At 35.1% G+C, this 23539-nt stretch overlaps 1 protein-coding gene across 1 annotated transcript in view; it reads left to right on the top strand.

Annotated features, from left to right (window-relative positions):
• Positions 1-23539, top strand: part of LRPPRC (leucine rich pentatricopeptide repeat containing) — a 107466-nt gene that overhangs the window by 73055 nt on the left and 10872 nt on the right. Inside the window, exons 26-32 of the mRNA XM_041754653.1 lie at positions 1677-1745; positions 2629-2719; positions 9672-9814; positions 9963-10068; positions 12802-12928; positions 18654-18742; positions 22466-22670. Of these exons, the coding sequence (XP_041610587.1) occupies positions 1677-1745; positions 2629-2719; positions 9672-9814; positions 9963-10068; positions 12802-12928; positions 18654-18742; positions 22466-22670 (830 nt within the window). The remainder of the gene's footprint in view (positions 1-1676; positions 1746-2628; positions 2720-9671; positions 9815-9962; positions 10069-12801; positions 12929-18653; positions 18743-22465; positions 22671-23539) is intronic.

The following is a 23539-nucleotide window of genomic DNA, read 5'->3' as shown; positions in this document are numbered from 1 at the left end:
GTATTTTTATTACATTTTCTATTTTTGCTTTCAACTTGTAGTGTTTAAAATTCAATAAGATGTTAAGAGATAAGCCAGAAATGTAGACTATTACAGAAGCCTAGGAGATTTAGTTAATCTGACCTAGATGTTCTTTTGATGATTGAGATTTATAACGTGAAAACAGTTCTCAATTTCAAAATGAAACGTAGGAATATCTGTGGAATAAGTCAGTTGTCCTGCCAATGACAGGCGGATTAATCAGCCACAAAAAGGAAGAGTTTACCATAAAAGTTGTGCTATTTGGATCAGCAGTAACATTGAAGTTACAAGTGAATGTGGTCCTTGCATTTTGCCTTCTTCTAAAGAGGACTATCCAGCATTTTTGCAAGGGCTTCTTGTACATGTTTGCTTTCATTTGGTTTCATTATTATTGGTTTCATTTTCTGTGTAATGCATGTGAAACCAAAGAGGTAATGTGAGAAAAATCTTTGAGTAGAAATTGTAGAGCAAATGTTATGTATTAATGATATGTGAGAAAAGCATTTGGTCTATTCCAGCATTTATTTCTTGTATCCCAAAATGTACATTCTTACTTGCACAGTTAGAATGAGAACACTTTTATAACTTCTAGCGTACCAGTTTGTCTGTTATTGTACCAAACCTAAGATGTTAGTGTCTGCTTCAGTTCTTAATTGAACATTGTACAATAATATTTTAAGGAATAAAAAAATGAAGACTTATAAGTAAGCGATCAGCTTTGAGGGATCCCTGGTTTAGTCAACGAAGCTGAGTGGAGAAATCAGTGGAGGTACCTCCTCTAGACTGGAGCAGCCAGGGCTAATGAGCATGTAGTTTTCTTATCATAATGCTGTGATTGAAATGTAGTATTTAATGGGGAAGCCCTCTTACACATGATGAAAATACTATAGTTAGAGTGACAAATCCTTGGAATTATGTGTGAATTAGTTTGCCTTTTATTCCAGGATCCAGTATTATAAAATAAGTGCTTTGAAGCCAGAGTTATTGACTAAAACCCTAGAATTTCTGATTGAGAATATAACATATATCTCAGTAATTGAAATAAATTAAGACTATGAACTAATTTAAAGTGCTTAGCTTATTTGGAGTACCTAGCTCTTTAAACATTTAGACAGTAGGCAAGCATTTGTGGTATTCAGAATACTTTTTATCACTAAATTTTACAAAGTATGTTTCTTTTAAAGTAAAAGCCATTGGTTTATTGTGATGATGATTAATAAATTTGTGTAACATTAATATTTTTTGCTTCCTGAACCTTTAGGGATCTCTAAAGTGTGTGTGTGTGTGTGTGTGTGTTTAATTTGACATCTTTTGGAGTGGATTTAGTTCATGGAGTCAAGATTTCCTTTTGAACTAAAGAAAGTTTAACCATTTTAATATTTAAAGATTTATGGAATGGAAATTGACCTGCAAAACAACATTTTGACGTAACTCAAATCTTCTAGATATTGGTTACTAATGTAGGCTACTATTTATGCTCTGTTTTAATCCTAAAAGTCTTTGATAACTGTGATATTAAGTTACAGGTTTCTTTTATATAGTATTTTGGAAGGACGCAGTAGATTCATTAGAAGGAAAACTATTTGTCTTTAGGGAAAATTAACATTTAAGCTAAACCTTTACCTCATGTGCTATATGATTATTTTATTTTACAGACTCCAGGCATTAGAGCTCGATCTACAAGACTCCAGTGGTTTTGTGATAAATGTATTTCAACTAATCAGGTTTGTGTTTAATTTCTGGTTTCAAGCACGTGAAACTGAGTGGAGAGCAAGTATCCTATATGTCATATGAGCATTTGGGGATTTAGAGATATAAAACATTATTAATGGAAGTAGCATAATTTTGGTGGTTTTCCAAATAAGCAGTAGGTTAATTCTTGATCCTGAGTTGCAGTAGAATCCCTAAAAATTTTAATTTGGCCCCCAAAGATTTTAGCTTGCTTTATCCTAGTTGTTGGCTTGAGCAAGCTAATCTGGTTTCCTTTGCAGTTTAAGTCTGCTTCAGTTTTTAGTGACTAGGGGAGTCACTTGAAGGTAGCCCAATGGAATTTCTACTTCCCGTCTCTACCAGTGTGTAGATACTCCTATCCTGCCAAGTGAAAACCACAGGGAAAGAGGAATATAACACCTGCGTGTGGAGGAGTAGTCTTATTAATAAATAGAGGATGTACTACTCACTGAATCCTCTACTCCAGATATCTCTGAATTCTTCAAAATGCATCTTCATAGAGCTTCCCGCAACCAGATGATTATTCATGTTTTGTTCTTGATTACAAAGTCCTTAAGCTTTTTAACTTCAAAATATTGTTTTTAATTGTGACAAACTACATATATAACAAAATTTATCATTTTAACCATTTTTTAAATGATCATTTCAGTGACGTTAAGATACATTCACATTATTGTGCTCAGCTCTTTAACTGTTGAAAATGAAGTTAATCTGCCCTTTGGGTAAAGCTTATTTGAAGTATTATTTTTTTTTTTTTTTTTTTTTTTTTGTTTTTTTTTTTTTTTTTTTTTTTGAAGTATTATTAAACCAAGATTTGTCAGCTATAAAATATGTCCTTTACACAGTCTAGATCCATCTATTAATCTTATTTTTAAGGTTGAAGTTCTAGAAAAATTAGTGGAGCTGACACAGAAGCTGTTTGAGTGTGATAGAGACCAGCTGTACTACAGTCTGCTAAAACTGTATAGTAAGTAATCTGACTATTCTTCATGTTTTCATCTTGAGATATTTATTCTATTGAGAGCAGGTGCAATAAAAGAGTATCAGAAAGGTATAGTGATTGTCACATGTGTGGTCTTCAACAGACACTTACGTAGAGGCCAGATTGAATTTTATCACAGAATATTATATTGTATCACTCGACACCATACAGTTTCCATAATTTCTGACAGTCTTATTGCAGTAATGAAAACGTGAGAAAAAACTTCATCAGGGCCACAGAATTTAATAGGACTTTTTGAGGAGAGACTAATTTTTTTCTTTCTTTTTATTTAAGTTCTCTAATAGATTTACCAGTCACTCCTATAAATCACGTGATCACTAACATGTTTATGTGTATAAGATATTTTGCCAGAAAAATGCATGTTGATACACAGACTCATTACTAAAATATTTTTAGGGCAGCCCAGGTGGCGCAGCGGTTTAGCGCCGCCTGCAGTCTTAGGTGTGATCCTGGAGACCCTGGATCGAGTCCCATGTCAGACTTCCCGTATGGAGCCTGCTTTTCCCTCTGCCTGTGTCTCTCCCCCTCTCTCTCTTGTCTCTATGAATAAATAAAATCTTAAAAAAAAATTTTTTTAAGTTTATATTGTTATATAGTTTTGATTGATTTTATATTATAAATATTTTCTTAGATTACCTATAAAAGACTACATTGAATGGCTATACTAGAATTTACCCAGCCAATCTTATGTGACTAGAATTCTATTTCCCACATTATAAAACAGTGCTGCATTAGCCATCTTTGTACCTTACTTAATCTTTGTTCACACCCTTAGTTGTTTCCTTCGGCTGGATTTGTATTTGTGTTCTGAAACTCTTGCTTGATCTCTAATACCAAACAATACTCTGGTATGTCAATTCCAGTTTATACATTTGGGCACTTTTCAATCTCTTTTAGGGTATTTGGGTGGAGAGGAACGACACTTTGAAGAGTCAATGACCTTTCTTTCTTTCCTTGCTTTGTAGATATTTGATCTAGATTATTTTCTTTTTCTTTGGGAAATTTTCCTTCAGCACACATAGAGAGCAGTGAATAACTTAACTCATTTGTCTTTTTGAATTTGTATTTAATATCATTAGAAGCTTTATCTTCCATTTTGATGGTATAAGTAACACTTGCTGTAAAATTTCTATTTCAGTTGCTTTTTGCATTGAACTATATACTTCGCTATGTAATTCTGAAAACTCTTAAAATTCAGGGCACCTGGGTGCCTTAGTGGTTGAGCATCTGTCTTTGGCTCAGGTCATGATCCCAGGGTCCTAGGATCGAGTCCTGTATCGGGCTCCCTGCAGGGAGCCTGCTTCTCCCTCTACCTATGTCTCTCCCTTTTTCTCTGTGTCTCTCATGAATAAATAAAACCTTAAAAAAAAAAACCTCTTAAAATTCAATATTTTTTGGGTTGAAAGGTCAAATTCTGAAAGGTCAAATTCTGGCATATAATACTGAGATTGTTATTGAATATATACAACTAGAAAAGTTACATTTTAGGTATTTAGTCTTTAATTGGCGGGTTATAACTTGTAATTATATAAAGGTAATTCTTTCCTTTCCCCGTGCCTTTCTCCCTTTTGAGGAACTATTTCATGCTTAAATTCTAATTTTATACCAATTTTTTTTAAAAAAAAAAAACCTTGAATTTATGTATTCAAGTGAGTCTCAGCAGTTAAAATAGTCCCTACAGAAAACCATTATTCCTAATTATGCTGGATAATGAGGAGGACACCGCAGATAAAAAGGTAGTGCTCTGTGCAGTTTGGCCTTTAACCAAGACTAACAATATGGAATGAAAGAATACCCAGAAGAATCGACGACATTCAGTGGTAGTCCAGGGAAGGTGGAGGTGGCCAGCCTCACAAATGTCTTTTTTTTTTTTTTAATTTTTATTTATTTATTCATGAGAGATACACAGAGAGAGGCAGAGACACAGGCAGAGGGAGAAGCAGGCTCCATGCAGGGAGCCCGATGTGGGACTCGATTTCAGGTCTCCAGGATCATGCCCTGGGCTGAAGGCGGCACTAAACCTGAAGGCGGCGCTAAACCGCTGAGCCACCCAGGCTGCCCTAAACGTCTTTTTCCTATGCAGATGACCTTTTGCTGTGGTTTTTTTTTTTTAAAAAGAAAGAAAAGAAAAAGAACTAAGTTCATCTTAAAATTTCCTTTAGGAGTAAGCAGTCTCTGAGGCTTATTACCATTTCTTTCTCCTTAATCCCTTCTCTTTGCTCTTGTTGGACACCTTCCTCCAGTTTGTTGCTCTGTATTTTAGCCAGTGGTCTGAATCGCCCTGTGAAGTGAGGGTGACCTCTTCTAAGGCTGGAAGTCAGAAGAATCATTTTCACGAAGTATATTTTCTAAACCAGTTTATATACTCCTACCTTTTTTGTAGCACTGTAAATAGGCAATGTGGTTGTGGTAACCTTAATCCTCTCCTTTCTGAGGAACAAACAAGCTCTCCTTTTTGGCCTTCTCTTCCATTTTGCCCTTGTATCACTGCTGAAACATGTTAAATAGTTTGTAAAGCACCATGGACTCAATTCATTTGAAAAGGAACATATGTAGAATGATAAATGAAATGTGGTCCTATTGTACTTGAAAAATCCATATTTTGGATTGTGGATTTCTGAGAAAATAATTTGTGTGGCCTACTGGAACTTGTTATGAGCTCATTCTTTCTCAGGATATTATTTTAGTTCTTGAAAGAAGTTGGCCTAATTATTTGGGGTATTTGTTGAAGAGCATTTTTTCCTTTGTTTTAAAATGGTACGTCAACACCCATACTTAATGTTGTTGTGAATCACAACATACTACAGAAACAAGCACAAAACAAAGATACACATTGCTCAGTGCCAGTGCTTTATGATAGTCAACATTCATATAACCATAGTCTAGTAAGACATAGAATCTGTCACAATTCAAACTGTTTTTCTATCTTTTCTAATATACTTTGACCTTTCATTGTGATAGTCTTGCAAAATTAGTTCCTAAGACCTATAACATTACATGAATGAAGCAACCACTTCTCCTGCATAAAGAATATATTATACTGGGGGCATCCCTGGGTGGCTCAGCGGTTTAGCACCTGCCTTCGGCCCAGGGCGTAATCCTGGGGTCCAGGGATCAGGTCCCGCATCGGGCTTCTGGCGTGGAGCCTGCTTCTCTCTCTGCCTCTCTCTTTGTGTCTCTCATGAATAAATAAATAAAACCTTAAAAATATATATATAGAAAGAGAGATTACAATATTTTTACCTTCTTACTGAACATTTTATTGTATTCTAAACACTTCAGTTTCTTTTTATATATATTAAACAGTTTATTATTTGTACACATTATTGGAAAATAAAAACAACTTTAGGTTTGAAATTTTGCCTTAAAATTTTTTCACATCTGTTTTTAAAGATCCAACATTTATGACTTTGGCGTTTATTCTACCTGAGAAGTTACTTATGTGCTATTTTTTTTTTCAAGTACTTATGGCCATTGACATTTCTTTTCAGACGGTGGGTTCCTCATTATTATACAAGTAATATATGAGTATATTCCAAATTACTAAAGATTCAAGCAATAGTATAGAATCAAAAGTGGAAATGTCAAATTGCCTATCCATTCAGAAGTAACTTGTCAGTTGGCCATATTTCCAGTTATTTCTTGTATTTCTAACCATTATCCATTTTACATATATACGTTATTTTGATTGTTTTATACACTACTTGTTTCATACTCTAAGTTTTATAGCTTCCTTTTTTACTTAACATGAAATAAATCCCCAGGGAGAGATCAATGCCTTTTCTTTCTTTAATTACCAACTTTAAGTGCTGGTGCCCTTGGAACTTCTAAAGTTGACCATTGATTTTTTTTTTTTTTTTTTACTTTGTGAGTTCATTATGTATTTTAATATATTTGTGTTTCAGTTTATTGTAACCATTATCCTTTTATTTTTGTGACCATTATTCTTGTAGGTGCTCAGATTGTTCCATCTTTGACCAGTGGGGACTCCTTTACATAGGCTCCTGTGTCATTTGATGCATTTCTCTAGTCTTTGCTTGTTTTCATGCAAAACAGGACTATCCAGGCTTGTGTAGCATAATCTCTATTCCAGACCTGGAGTCCTTGTTTTAAAGGGAAGGTTATTTAGAGACCATAATCAGACCATAATTCAGAAATTGCCCTATTCAATCAGTAATTTGTAAAAACTTGCCACTTTAGGGCAGCCCCGGTGGCGCAGTGGTTTAGCACTGCCTGCAGCCCGGGGTGTGATCCTGGAGACCCGGGATCAAGTCCCGCTTTGGGCTCCCTGCATGGAGCCTGCTTCTCCCTCTGCCTCTCTCTCTCTCTCTCTCTCTCTCTCTCACACACACACACACACACACACACACACTCTCTCTCTCTCACACACACACTCTCTCTCTCTGAATAAATTTTTTAAAAAATCTAAAAAAAGAAAACTTACCGACTTTATAATTAAAACCCTGAACTAGAAATTTTCGTCTCTTAGTTCAATACCATACAGACTGTGTATGCAGTGCCAACTGTTGTTATTCACTGGTCATATAGCCATAAATTACAGCCCCACAACTATTTGTATTCTTGTAAACTCACTAGTAGTCTCTAAAATCATTAGTTGTATAACTTAACAGTTCTGAGAGATTAGTTAGTAGTCAGCCCTCTTGTTCTTTAAAGAAGGGGAACCGTGAGTTCCAGAAATGTGATGATGAGATTGAGAAGCAGAGCATCCAGTCCTTGGTCACAGCTCAGATTTATGGCTGTTTGATTCTCCAGGTAACAAGTAGAATTTTTATCTTGGTAGAAGGAATTTTAAGCCCCAAAGGGATATTATGGCAGAAAGATATGACCTTCCTTGTGCCTTTGTTAGGATTTCACACAGGTACAGATGTTAGCACACTGAATAGTTGGATTATCTCAAATTTTTATTATGTATTTTGTGATCCAGGTATATTTACAAGAAGTTTTTTCCCTTGAAACAAAAAAAAGTGGGTGTTTTATGTATGTCTGTTTTGTATCGATGTGTGTGTAAATATAAGTGACTGAGTTGTTGTTTTATGCTATATATATATATATAATTTAATTTTCATATATTTTGAAATACTTCCTTGTATAAGTTGCTAGTCCATTTTATTTTATTTTATTTTATTTTATTTTATTTTATTTTATTTTTGTTTTTGCTAGTCCGTTTTAATTAAAGGTGCATCTTTGTAACATCTTGTCCTCCTAAAGTAGAAGCTTTCATATACTTGTGCCTTTTCTAGAAGAAGAAAATTACTTTCCTAGAGTTGTTACAATTGAAGACACAAGAGTTGTACATCCTCCACCCACCTTCTCTTCAGTGTTTGGAATAGTTATGTTATCTTAAAAATGATTCTCTAAAAAGCATCATAGCAGAGCTGATACCAGTTCTTAGAAACCTTCCCTGTGTCTTCCATAGTCCCCAGGTATACTCTTTGGCAGGGGACAGAAGTGTTCTACCTTTCTCTTCTCCAGAATTACAGATGCTGGAGCTTGGGTTTTGTTTTTCATTTATTTAATCCAATTAGTTTTATATACTCACATACTTGAGAAATTACTCTTGAATTATACATTACATGAGAACATTTTAATGAAAGAAAAGCATAATTAGTTTATGAGAGTCTTGTTTTGAAAATAGATTATAAATTTAAGGGGTTTATACGTGAATGATTTTATTATCAAAGTATATACAAAACCAATGCAATCTGTATATGACCCGGGGAAATTTTCTTACTATTATCTTTTTCTTTTTCTTTGTTGCAGATTTCTAAAAGAACATGAATGTGTTTTATTTTTGTTCTTTGAATTTTTTTACTTCCAGGAGCCATTAGCTTTTTCAGTTGGACAAGTGTGGAGAGAATCTAGGAAAATCCCATCTCTTTTAGTATTTTTGTATTTTTGAGAAATACATTTATGTATGTTTTCTGGAACATTTGTGTTCTAACACAGCCCCCTTCCTAGAACTGACTATACACAATGAGAATACTCTTCATATTTGAACATTTTAAAAAACACACTTAAAGCAGTATTTCTTTGTGCTTAATAGTTGTATTGAACTTATTGTCATGATATTTTTCATATTTTGCTCTAGTTCTTCATAAGCAAAAGTTTATTAAATGACTTGCCTTTTTCTGTTTTCAAAACCTATCAGAATGTTTAAAAATAAAGTCTTAATTATTAAATTTTTGCTGTTTGCAAAGATCAAGTTACCACATAAAAGGAACTTGATTTTTCAGTGAAGGAATCTTCCTGTTTCCTTCCAATAAACTTCCCTTGCCCTATAATACTTACTTAGTCTGTTGGCATTATTTTTGGGATATAAAAAAATCTATCACACGGTGTCCTAGACATTCTTCAAGTCAGCAGAAAAGACAGAATTATTCTTATTCTACTAAATGAAATGGATTTGTTTTTGTTGATTTGATATTTTTTAAGAAAATCATAAATTTTTGCTCTTCCAATCACTTTAGACCTCCAGCTATGTATTATACCGTATATATGTATCCATCATCTTTCCAAAGTCTGGTGGGCATAGTTGAATTGCTATCTGTTTCTGATTTTGATTTCAGCAATGGGCAACTTCTCAGTTACTTTAAAAAGACAGACTTTTTATTAACATGATTTTCAAAGTGTAGTAAAGGGGGCTGTGGATTCTTGTTTTATTTTTTTTTATTTTTTTTTATTTTTGTTTTCTAATAGGTAAGGAGTTTCCATTGTTGAAAAGTCAAAAAGTATACAGAAAAGTCTTTTCACCTTTGGCCCACAGTTATCCTGCTCTTTCCCTGGAAGCAATATTTGGAATAATGCTTACTTCAACCTGTTATAGGAAAAAATACTAAACATTTTTATGAATTCTTCTTAGGATGTTCATTAATTTCTGCTTACTCAAATTTTACAGAAGTAAATGGTGACTGGCAAAGAGCTGATGGTGTGTGGAATAAAATGCAAGAAGAAAATATTATTCCACGTACAAAGACATTAAGATTATTAGCAGAAATCCTTCGAAACAGTAATCAGGAGGTTCCATTTGATGTACCTGAGGTAATTTGTTTTTAACTGTAAGCATAACAGGTTTCATTGTCAGTAGAACTACAGGGCATAGTTTAGCCCCAGTTTTATACTAAAAAGATCAATCTGTATACCAGTTTTTTTTTGTTGTTTGTTTAACCGAATAACTTTTGTCTTTAAGTTGTGGTATGAGGATGAAAAGCACTCCGTGAATCCTTCACCCTCACATGCAGAAATTAATATCCAGAAAGATCTATTGAAGGCCTGCAGACAAAAGAAAAGCAAAGGTAAATCCATATTGTGGGGTCTTCTAATAGCAACATGGCATCTAAGTCCTTCTAACAAATTAGTAGTGTTCTCGGAAGGAGATGGAACTTATACATACTAATTATTTTCTTTTGTTCTTTAAATAACAAGAACATTTTGGGATAGTTGGAAAAACTTAATTATCAACGAGTAGTAGATAATATTATGGAATTATCCCACCCTTTTTAAAAAAGTTTGTTTCTTTTTTTAGTATCTCTATACCCAGTGTGGGGCTTGAACACATGACCCTGAGATCAAGAATCTCATGCTCTTCTGACTGAGTCACCCAGGTGCCCGTATCTCATTTTTGTTATACGATAGTGGTATTAAGTGGTGGTAATAGGCACCACTTAATGATGGTTAAATTTTGTGTCGCTAAATTTTGAGATCTATAATGAAGTACAGAGAGATTCAAAGAAATTCAAGATATCTATAATTTATTTTAAAATAGCTAAGCCATAAGGAACAAAGATAAAGCAAATCTGGCAAAATGATAATGATAATTGTAAGATGAAGGTGATGGGTATATAGAAGGGTCCATTATACCATTCTTTATATTTTTCTGTGCATTTAACATCTTTTATAATAAAAACTAAGATAGGCCTACCTTTTATCGAAAATTCTACTACGAGGTAAAAAAATAAGCTCTTATGCTTTCTCAGTCATGAAGAGTAACTTTATCCTTTGGGTCATTTTCCTTTGCAGCATATTTAGTGTATACACCCTTGAGTTTTTCAACATCAATATGCTTAACCTAAATCTAAAATTAATTATGACCATCATTACTATTTGAGTGTATTAGTGAAATTCTGATTTGACTGAAATGAATATAAAATACAATTAACTGTTTTGAAGGCTCTAGAATGCCTTTGTATATTGACTTTGTAAAAATTGTTTTTATTTAAGACAAATGCTTAACCAGTTAACTAAATAAATATAATACGGTATTTATTATAAATGTACCCCTGTTCTAGTTTTAATATATAATGTGTATTTATCCTATTAGTTCCTCAGAGTTTTTAGTTACTTTTGTGTATATCTCAGGTTTTAAATGCTTAGCAGAATATAAGTACTTTGGAAATGCATCGCTTGCTTTATCGAATTTCTGGTAATTTAGGATATACTTACTGACTTTCACACCAGAAACTTGTGGTGAATGAGTGTGGGGCATTATTATAGTGATGGCCTTTTTCTTTCTTTTTCCAACTAATAGAGAATAATAAACAGAGTCATATCAATTCATACAAAGACTACAATTTTAGAGGTGCCAGGGTGGCTCAGCTAGTTAAACATTCCACTCTTGTTTTCAGCCAAGGTTGTGATGTTGGGGTTGTGAGATTTAGCCCCATGTGGGGCTCCATACTCAGAGTGCAGTCTACTTGAGTTTCTCTCTCCCTCTGCCTCTCCCCTTATTCACATGTGCGTGCACATTGCTCCTGCTCTCCTTTCCTCAAATAAATAAATCTTTTTAAAAAACTACAATTTTAGAAAACAACTAGTGATATTTTCTAGATTATTATGTTAATATTAAGTATTCTAATTATACTTACAATTTATTGAGCAAACTATGCTTATTGGGTAGTAGACAATAATTACTGAATGATAGATTTTATCTGTTTTCCTTGGTTAAGATGCAAGTATTGCTGTCATACCTTTTCTCTTTAGTTTTCTCTGAATTTAGCATGAAAGAATGTTTTTGACATTGTCACTTCTTTAATTGAAGGGCTCTTGCAAACTGCCCTAACTTTGAAATAGAAATATCATGTCTACTTGTTCAGAAACCTCTAAAGTAGTTCAGAATGTTCTGAGCATTAATACCATGTTCACTCCTAGTTGTGTGTACTATATTTCCTTACATTGAGCTTTATACCCATCGAAGGTCATACGTGATAGTTCACTGGTGCCCCATCTCTTTTTTGATTTGTTTATACACACCAGAGAGTGGATTATAGTTTCAGTTGGATGTTTATAGCCAAGCAATTTTATTTCAGAAAAGTAAGTGACTGAAAAGTGTAGTTACTTCTCTTTTGGTAACATCTTTTCATTCACTGACAGTTATTGTGAACAAGTGAAATAAAACTGTTAATCAGTCAAACAAATGTTGCTTAGTTTACTTGTTAGATACCTGTATATTTGAAAATTGTATGTTTTTGTATAAGTCCTGTCGTAGCCAAATAATTTGATCTCCTAATTTTAGAATTATAGGCTATATTCACTTTAATGCTATTGTGTTGAAATGTTAACCATTGTAACCACCCACTTATAGATTAAAGATTGCTTTAAAATGCATCTTTTGCTCCCCTCAATCTAAATTATACTTCTGGTTTATTTGGACCTTAACACGTATTTTGCAATTTATTTTGAAACCGGTATCATCTTTTGACAAACCAATTCAGAAGAGTTATTTCTCATTTTTATTGGCTTGAAAATAATTTATTGACTTCAGAGAGCTAGTATAAAAAGTAATTTTAAAAGGAAGTCCTTTCAGGTACCAGCCATGTGGCTTAAGTAGCACGTCCCATACTGTGACTTTGTTTTTATAAAGATGAGAAGGGTGACCACATCTGTTCTTTTGTTCAGTGTGTGTTTCTGTAGAAGTGGTATGGTGGGTGAACATGAAAACAAATGCATATGTGGCTTTGGAGCTTCGCTCTAGGGTATTTTCCCTCCCTTTTGACATTTCAGAATAACATCATCTTTTTTTTCCTTCACAGATGCACATACTATTTTCCTGAAAGCACAAAAGCAAAACATTGTGTTGGACAGTGAAACTTACAGCAGTCTTATAAAATTACTATTGGAGAAGGATAGTTTGGTAGAAGCAGTGCAAGTGAAAGAATTGTGAGTATTGGGACACCTGGGCGGCTCAGCGGTTGAATGTCCGGGCATGATCCCAGGGTCTGGCATCGAGTCCCACATTGCAGGGAGCCTGCTTTTTTCTCTGCCTATGTCTCTGCTACGTTCTCTCTGTCTCTCATGAATAACTAAAATCCATAAAAAAAAAAAAAAAAAAGAATTGTAAGAGTCCATTTATTAAACTTGTCGCTTAAAAAATGTATCAGCTATCACTTGGATTTTCCTAATGATTTGTTGTAGTAGCAGCTGCTTGAATATCCTCAACCACACACAAAAATCCTATGAAATGATTTTCTAATTTCATGGGGGTTTTGTTTTTATTTTTTACAAAAGATAGAAAATAAAATTACTGGCCCTGCAAAGTGTAGTACATTTTCTTTTCCTAATATAAGCTCACCACTTATTTATGAAGCCCTTATAGAGAAAAATAATTTTTTTCCTTTATCATACTGTTTCTTGTTCAGCAGTTACATCCGTGAGCCTTTTGTGGTAGAAGGAGCCTGATATAACGAAAATGCCGAAGGGCTTTGAATTTAGGTAGGGTTTCAATCTTACTTGAAATCTCTATTGGGGAAATTACCTCCCATCTGTGAGCTTCATTTCTTCTATGTGGTGAGTGGATGATAATAAGATTTACACCACAGATGTAAAGATGTAACCCTTCTAGGTGTTAAAGGACATAGAGTGAAGAAGAGAAAATATAGGTGCTCAAATTTTAAATGCCTTTTATACTTCTGTTGTGTTTTTTTGTTTGATTTTGGATTTTTAAAAAAAAGTTGGGTGGTGGTGTTAGAGGTTTTGTCTCTCTTGCCAGTTCATTAGAGTAAAATTAACCAGAATAAGAATAAAATTTTCTTACCTGGTGTGTTAGTTAACGGACTCTGTCGTCTTATCCCCAAGGAGTTATCATGAAAAGTTGAGTTATTAACCAGAAAAGGTCTAGAAGGGAGCAGATCACTGACCTGCTCTGGAATGGAGACCTGTCCTGATGATGAGTCAGTAGCCTTATTTTCAGTGGCAGAGGTCAGCCTTTTCCTAGTGTATTGCAAGTTCTGAAATAATCTCTCTTGGCTCAACTTTGGCCTTCAATATTTTTAAGTCACATTACTTTTGAAATATTAGAATGGTTGCATAGAAAATGGATGCTTGCCATTCTTGCAGTTTGCTGGAAAATCTGGTGTTAATGCTATTGTTATGTTAAAGCTGTGTACCATAGGGTCATATTTACTGTGTTTCGTTACTTTGAAAAGTGTATATGACTGCACTTGTCTGTGGAAATACATACATACACGTGTATATAGATGTGTAGATATATCTATATACAAGCACAATATGTGTGTGTGTATATATATATATACACATATCCCCACTATGTATGTATGTATATACACACACACACACACACACACACAGTCTTGAATCATCATTGGTATATCATGTCAACTACACTCTCACTAACACTTTTTAAAAGTTCAAGTCTTTAATGTATTCTATATCTCATTTGTGTGTTTTTACTCAGTTGCTAATTAAATTACGTATCTCTAGAATACTCAAGACATGCTCAATTAGTCACTTGGAAAATTTGACATTGAACAGTATACCATCATCTGTAATCATTGGAAGGGGGTGGGTGTTTTTCCTAAAATTACTTTTCTCAGAAAATTATTACCTAAACTCTATCCTAATACTGCCCATGTAATCAGCAGCATTCTGAAGCAACAGTGATTTGGGAGGAGCAGGGGCAGAGAACAGAAAGGAGCATTTTATGTTGAGAACTGGCTGTGATTAAGTGAAGGGACAGAAGCATAGAAGGAAAGTGTATTTAAAAATTTTAATTCTGAGGATGGTAACAGGAATCTCTGAAATACTTACCCAAAATACAGATTATCATTTGTTTTTGTTTTCATTTTTATTGGGCTTGTTTTAGAATGGTGAACCTCACATTCTGTTAGCATGAAAAGATCCCCCACAGCCCATCCCAAAGGTTCTGATTCATTTGATCTGGTGTGGGCCCAGGAATCTGCATTTTACTAACCACCCAAGTGATTCAGTGATCACATGTCATAAACATTTTGATCATATACCATTAATAGTGCATTGTACTAATGTAGTGCATGTTAAGTATATTTTAAAACACACAAAATAGAAATTTTTCAGAGGATAAGATTTAGAAATAGAGGCTTAACCCTCTTCTTGCCTCATCCTAGAGCATTCATGCAGCATGCATTCCTTTCATCGAAAATGGCTCACTGGGATCCCTGGGTGGCTCAGCAGTTTGGTGCCTGCCTTTGGCCCGGGGCGCAGTCCTGGAGTCCCGGGATTGAGTCCCACGTCAGGCTCCTAGCATGGAGCCTGCTTCTCCCTCCTCCTGTGTCTCTGCGCCTCTCTCTCTCTCTCTCTCTGTCATGAATAAATAAATAAATATTCAAAAAAAAAAAGAAAATGGCTCACTGATGGTGGTTTTTCAAACTGACGTTGTAAACAGTGAGCCATAGTCTGTCTCTTTAATGGGACAGAACCAACATTTTGTTTAAAAAGAAGAGAAAATAGTGAATGAAGCACTTCAAGTGGTAAAGATCGTTTTGTGAGTTTTATTTATATGTGCACTGGTAAGTAGTGTGAAACCTTTCTTACTGTGTGTGACTGGATCTTGATCACACACAAGTGTGAAAGCTACTGATCTAGAAGATGCTTGCAAGCACAGCCCTTCTATTTCTCCTATATGTACAATGTGTAAAATGTAGGTTGATCTTTCCTTCCCTCCTTCTCTAGATCTTCATGAAGCCTTTCTGTACTCTTGAGGGCATTTCTATCTTAGCTATGTTATCCTTTCAGAAGTATTTTGCAGCTGCCTTCCACATCTAGCTGGGTGGGCCTAAGAGAATCCTAGATGCAAAGCCTTACCGTGCCTGTAGGTACCTAATCAGGGTACCTAATCCTTTCCCTTGAACCAAAAAAATGTTATATCTGACTATGAAAAATTGTTATCTTGGGGGTGCCCAGGTGGCTCAGTTGTTGAGCTTCTGACTCTTGATTTCAGCTCAGGTCATGATCTCAGGGACACGAGGGTAAATCCCAGGTCAGGCTTTGTGCTCAGAGCACAGGGTCTCCTTGAGATTCTCTCTTTCCCTCTCCCTTTGTACCACCCCGCCCGCACCCCCCCCCCACACACACACACAGGAGCATGTGTATGCAAGTGGGTTCTCTAACTGTCTCTCTCAAATAAATCTAAAACAATTTTGTCTTGGGTTATTTTGAAAGTAACTTTTGGCTGGAAATTCAGAAGTGGTAGTTCAAGCTTCTAACTAGGTCATCTCTTCCAGTGCCCTGAGTAAAAAAGAATTGTTACTTTTTCTAATGGCCATCTTTATTGTATTATGGTGTGACCAGATGAGCCACAGTAGCAAGTAGCAGCACCCCCATGTATTTTGGTACTGTTATTGTCAGTTCATAGATAGCAATCTGTTGTTTGGGGGTTATTTTAGTCTGTTATTTTACCTTGCATGATTCCACTTACTCAGTCTTAAGAGCAGTAGTTTTCTCTATGAACCAAAGAATGCAGTCTTTTTTTTTTTTTTTGCTGTACCTTTGCTGTCTCTGATGTGTTGCATTCACTTGATCTCTAGTGAGAGTTCTTCATTTTTATCAATAAGGTAATTTAAACATTTCCTACAAGTTATGGAACCTCAAAAGTAACAGTAACAGCAGCCTTTAAAAAATTAGCCAACTCTGTTTCATTTTTAGTTAGAGTTACATTTCCCCATGTTTCAAAATTTAGATACAATGAATTCTTTCAAGGGGAGGGGAACTGCTTATTCAAAGAGCAGAAAGGGAGATTACTATTTTAAATCTCTGATAACACTAAACTGTATTTTTAGGAAACTGTGATTTCCATTCCTCCATCACAGTTGTTGCCACATGTGGCTGGCTAATGACTACCCTATTTATTGGACATCATGGATAAGGAATGTTCCCATAATCTGGGAAATTTGATTTGACAGCTCTGGACTAGATTTTTTTTCTTATAAAAGGGAAGATCCGAAGTATGGGTCAGAAGTATAAACTTCTTTTATTGTTTGAGAGAGATCTTTGTTCACAGAGATCTTTGCCAGTAACTTTTTGTAGTTTTTTCTCATTTGGCTAGTTTGGAATATATTTTGGTTTGGAATGGTCAGTTTGTATATATGTAAAATATAGATGTTCAGTATATAATAGAGGCGGGGAGAGTTTCTGACTTCCTGTTAGTCCCCACTTTTGTATTTCTATTGAATAGGCAGTTTCTTGAGATAGAAGGAGATTATTGAAAAAAATGTTCTGTGTTTTTGAGGTTTTTGAAAGGCTGATAGTTCACACTTGATATCAGTTAAAAGGAAATTTTGTTACTGCATGGTTTCAATGAATTTAGGTAATATTTTCATGTAAATATGGTATAATACATGTAATAATGTTGGCTTAAGAAGTGAGCTTACTTTTAATAGTGCCTTCTGTTTATTTAATCATGCTAAAGATTGAGAAAGTAAATCCTTTATTTTATGCAGTTTATAGTCTCATGCACGAGTTGTTGACTTAAGAGCTTTGACAGATGGGACAAAGGAAAAAAGTCAAACTGAGCAATGGGTGCTTTGGTGGGATTAAGAGGATTGGTTGGGGGGGATAAGAAAATCCTGTGGTCGGGGACTGCAGGGGTGAATCTCCGTGGCTGGAAGTGACTGACTGAGAGGATGGGCACGTCACAGTGTTTTTGGAGGATTTTCTTGGGATTGACGAGAATAATTTAGCAGTGACCCTGCTTTTCTCTCAATCTGCTCGGCTTAGATGTTCATGTCGGCAGGCCGAGATTGTTGGCAGCAAGATCATCACTGAGCTTGATAAGGCAAATGGTGGCAATTGCTTTTGCTCCTTGTGACCTGTGGAGATTTCCTAATCGGGAGATGAACCCTGGGGGCATTAAGGATGCCGAAATTTCATCATAGGAGATGTGCAAACAGTGTAACAAACAGAAATCATCTCAGCCGAGGGTTGGTTTTTAATCACATAGGGTTTAGTCAGAAGTAAAGCGATTTTTGCTCTTGAGCTTTAAAAAGTTGGGAGATTTTGTTTCAAATCTAAAGGCTGGGACAAGGTGGTTGTGTGAAATTTTTAATTTTAATGTAACAATGGTTTTAGTTCTGCAGTACGCTCACCTTTAAAAACTGTATGTATCTAGATGACAGAAATTTGAAAATTAATCAACCAAATGATATGGTGTTAGTAATATGCTTTCGTTTATATTTAAAATATACAGTGCTGAAAATAAATGTTCATTTTTGTTGCCGAAAGAATAGTTTTACATTTTATAATTATGGTGAATGTAGAGAAAAGAGGAAAAAGTATCCAGCTTAGGATACAGCAGAACAATGCAGGGCATGCAGTTATTTTATCATCTAATATGTCAGCATTCAAGAATCTGAACCGATTGTTTAAAAAAAATCTTGTACTTTGTTTCTTTTGTTGCTCATTTCCAACTTTGTCATCTGTCAGAATGCAAAAAAAAATTATCCTTCTATAACCATTGACAGGATAACACAAAAGCTGTCTCCAGGTCGATATTTTGCAGCAATATTTTTAACATACGAACAGTAGTTTTTATAATTTCACCTTGGTGCTCAACCATTTATTATCGTATCAGAAGCATGTCAGTAATTCCTTTCTAAATGTCTGCTTCTTTTAGCGCTGAGACCCACATCAAGGGCTTCACACTGAACGATGCTGCCAACAGCCTCCTCATCATAACGCAAGTTAGGCGGGATTATTTGAAAGGTATGTCACAATGCTTGACCTTTACGTCACATTAATGCCTCTGCAGATTTTTCTTGTAACGCCCTTCGAATACTTGGATAAAGGAGTCCATTTAGCAAATTACCTGCTTATCAAGAGCCTTTTGTGGTAGCTGAGAGACGTAAATTACTGTACATGCATTTATAATACAGCTTGAATATGAATGTACTTGTCATTTGACCACTTAGTCCAGTTTCCATTCCATTTAACACAAGATGGGTTTTCTTAAGATGAATCACAGCTCTTCAGACATGCAAAATTTGTGTTCCAGAACGAGAGAAAGTACAGGCTTTCAAGTGCGTTAAAATTCACAGCACAAGTCATTTTGCTTTGGAAATTAACATACTTTAGAGCATCTGAAACAATTCCCAGCAGTTGTTTCTTGCATATTGTGTTGGTTGTGTGTGAGATAGCAAATGAGTTAAATTGAGTGTTAAATGTGTGAGATTGTGCACCAAATGATTATAATATTGATTTTTTAAACTTAATCTAATACTTTTTCAATAGTTCATAATGCCAACAGCAATAAAATACAGTGTTTGTTTGAAGTTTAGTGTTTTTCAATTAACGTTCAGAAGATAACCCCAGAAAGCTCCAGAGATGATTTTGGGGAAGACTGGAAAGGGGGCTGTTTGTTTAGTGGAGGGTATTTGTGGATCTGGAAGTCTTATGAGTGAACTCCCAAGGGGAAAAAACGATGACTCTCTTAAATTTAGGTAAGCATCTTTTCTCCTTGGGCTTTAAATATGAATTTTAGTCAGTACAGTCAAACCATTAAAATCATAGTGTTGCCAGTACAACAAAACCCACGCAGGAAATCTTTAAGCAACATTGAAAAAGCTCTCTAACTGTTCACTATGATACCTCCTTTCTTCCTCGGTCTGTAATAATGATGTTATTCTTGATTTGCATGTTTATAAAATAATCTCACATCCTTGAGGAGGAAGTTGCTAATTGTGCAACTTTAATGTTGCCTATAATTCTAAAATGTCCTGGTTTTTAGATGTCCTCCTAATTGATTGGGACTGAGTATGTATGTGATTTCTCTCTTTGCAGAGTTTGTATTTCAGCACTCCTTCCCCAGGCAGGTCCAGGGGAAGTCCTTTTGGACAGGGCTTGTTACTAAAACTTCAAAAGCTAGACAGTCCTTTTGGACAGGGCTTGTTACTAAAACTTCAAAAGCTTTCATTTTGTTTTTTATTTTAAAAAACCTCTTTTTGTTAAGTTGATATTTTATGTAAAAAATTGTAAAACATTGAAAAGTTAAACTTGCTCCCCACATAAATAAGCTTATTTTTTTGTAAACATGGAGATAAAGATATGACACTTTTTTAATTTCAAGGGGTTAATTTTTGAACCGAACGTGAACTGAATTTGTTTAACTTGACTACTGTCTTCCACTTATATATTTGGTGCCCTGTGAAAACTACAAGAAACTTTATGATGTGATTTCACATCTATTCTTCTCAGCTATTCAGTACATCTGTAAGTTGGCTGAGAGCAGGAGTCATGACATTACCACCTCCACTCCCACATACCACCTCCCATGCCTTGCCATCACCTAACCTGTTGTTAGAGTACGGTGATCATTGGCAAGGGTGGGAATGGTGTTGGCACAATCTCTGTCTTCTTATCTTGCTCCATGGCTGACTAGAGCTTCCAGTTTTTAAAATCCCTTTCTCCGGGGATCCCTGGGTGGCTCAGTGGATTAGCACCTGCCTTTGGCCCAGGGCGCAATGCTGCAGTACCGGGATCGAGTCCCGCATCAGGCTCCCGGCATGGAGCCTGCTTCTTCCTCTGCCTGTGTCTCTGCCTCTCTCTCTCTCTCTCTCTCTCTCTCTCTCTCTGTGTCTATCATGAATGAATAAATGAATTTTAAAATAAAATAAAATCCTTTTCTCCTTTTCAGGTTTCTTTTTCTCAGTCCTATCTAAAACAAAGATAAAGCCAGTTTAATATTAATATAATTTTATAAGCAAATGATATTCTGGAATATTAATAGCTGATTTGTGGCACCTTTGCAATATAATCATTATTAGGAAATTAAGGTGACTGTGAAAAGGGGAAGAGTAGGGGTGGGTACCATTTTGGGTGCCCCTTAGGTCCTAAACTATATAGAAATCAAGTCCTGTTACGGAATTTGATTTAGGTTCTAAGTTCCCATGCTCCCTTAGGATAGACGTAAAATAATAAACTGTCCCAGTCCTCTCTCTCACTTACACACGTAACCATAGATGCAGGCTCTAGGGTGTTGGATTCTTGGGTTGGTGTCTAGCAATATGACCTTGGGCAAATTATTTAAACTATCTCAGTTTCTCACCTGTAAAATTGGTATTTCTCTCAGAAGTTGTGAGTACAGCTGTGTTTGCATGTAGTAAATGCTCGGCAAAGGTAGAAAATGTTCAGTTTATGCTAGTTACTGTCATCACTATAATTTTCATATTTTTGTTCTTTTGATCCAATGGTAAGAAGCTCTTCTCTAGCAGATAATACTTAGTTAAAATAATATTTTTTAAGTTGATTATCTCTGTATGACTACCAGTTAAGAAAATTTTATCAAGCTTTTTAAATACAGATCGTATTGTATTACTAAAATAAAATAACATTTTTGTTTCCTAGATATACATATGTATTTATAAAATTTTAATGAATCTGCCATGTAAACTACCTATTTTCTCTTTTCCCCATCTGAGAATCACTGGTTTAGATTGTAGATTAGAGTATTTAAAAATTGTTTACTCAGTAATAAACCCTCAATGCTTTTTACTGTAGCACTTTAAAATAGACTGTTTAATTATTAGCTTTTCCCCATTCTTCTGTAGAAGATAGGTTGTTCTCATTTGGAAGCTGCCTTCTAAGTCTTAGGTTTTTCTTCTAGGTTACATTGCTTTAATTTTGAAAAAGCCAGGAAGTTTTTCTTGGTAGCTATAGTGTGATTGTTATGCTAAATATTACATTTTCCCTCCAGTCTACCACCTTATCTTTAATGTGATGATTTTGCGTCACTGGCATATGAGTCCATAAATCAGAAGGATAGTCCATATTTATCCATAACCAGGTACTTTAAAAAAAAAATCCTGTGGCTTTATCCAAGGGGATCTTATAATATTTATTTTCTTTGAAAAATGAATGCTAGCAAGTATCTATGAAATATTCAGTCATCTAAAATGAATTTGTTAGTGTGGAAGTTGAATGTTCCAGTTTGGTCACGGCTGCATAATCGATCCTCTTAGGCTAGAAAGAGACATTGTTTTCAAGGAAGAATCTTTGGGATATTAGAAGATTTTGATAATCAGGTAAACTGTGAGTCTAATAAAATCTGGGAAAGCATGAATGTGGTAGAAGTTGTAATATTTTGGGAGACTCTTTAATTTTTAAAATTCGGATTTCTATTTTTCTGAACATGCCATTTTCCTTGAAATTAGTCACTAAATGCTATTTCTGAAGGCAACCCACATTCTGTCAGTAATATTTGTATTTTCTCTGTGATTTAAAGAAGAAATTCTCTGCTCTCTGATATTTTATAGTCAAATCATTATTTGTTTTTGGTTTCTCATAAAGTATTAATATTTTCTGTAATCTGGAATAAATTATTCATGGCTTTTTGTGGGTAGCCATTTGGTGCTCGTATTTAAAAGCTGGTTTTCAAAATGCATTAGTACAATTCATAAAAGAAAAACTCTGTCACCTGCTCTTCTATTGTAGAGGCCCTAACAACACTAAAAATGGCCTTGGATCTGAAGCAGATACCTTCTAGGGTAGCAGTGACCCGCCTCATTCAGGCATGTGCCATGAAGGGTGATGTAGAAAGCATACAGGAGATTCAGAAGATGGTAAATGGACTTGAACATTCAATTGGACTTTCAAATATGGTTTTCATCAATAACATTGCTTTGGCAGAAATAAAGAAGTGAGTATTTTCAACTTTTCCTTTACTGGATACTGATAGCATTATCTCAAATACCACTTTTTAAAAACATTCTTAGGCTATTAGAAACTGTATCAACTGCAGAGGAAATATTGATGCCAGTTGCTGATTGTTTTCTGTTAGGGAATAATTATATGTTACAAAATGTGTTTTAGCTTTGAATGAGACCTTAGAACCACATTTACCAAATTTGTAAATCCATGAAACTTTCTTCCATGGTTGGTAACTTTTTTCATCCATACTTGCCAGGCCCTGGTTGTTGAAACACTGATACAGATGTGAAAAATGAGTTCATTTCATTGTCAGCAACACTTGAGGGTGACACTCAACTAGAACACTGCAGAAGCAGAGGGACATGCAAGCTTGTTAAATAAAGATAGTCATTTCTGTTTTCCCCACTGTCCTACCCATCCTCTCCTGTCAACACACACTTAAAAAGGGAGGTGTTTAGAGGGGATTCTCTTACACCATCTCTAGATTCTTTGCAGAGACTTGCCACTGTATAGAAGTAAATAAATACTTCATTTTTATTAGCCTGGCTAGCAAAGTACATTGCTTAAGTTGAAGATTCGTGGGGGTAATTACGGAATTGACACTCTTCATACTTCTAAGTGTTCTTTAGTAGTTAACCTCATATACAGTTAATGCCTTGTGATCATTAAAACGTAGTTTGTTTTTGCAGGGGTTTTTTGTTCCCATTTCTTTGGGAGGAGAAGTTTTGCTTTTCCCTTTTAAAATTATTACCTGCCCCAGATAGAACTTTAAATTTTCCCTTAATAAGAAAATGTGATGGGATGCTTGGGTAGCTCAGCGGTTGAGTGTCTGCCTTTGGCTTCAGAGCATGATCCTGG

This window comes from Vulpes lagopus, chromosome 5 (assembly GCF_018345385.1).
Source record: "Vulpes lagopus strain Blue_001 chromosome 5, ASM1834538v1, whole genome shotgun sequence".
NCBI classification, from domain to species: domain Eukaryota; kingdom Metazoa; phylum Chordata; class Mammalia; order Carnivora; family Canidae; genus Vulpes; species Vulpes lagopus.
Note: the sequence above shows the minus strand (reverse complement) of the source record. Positions and strands in the feature narration are given on the sequence as shown.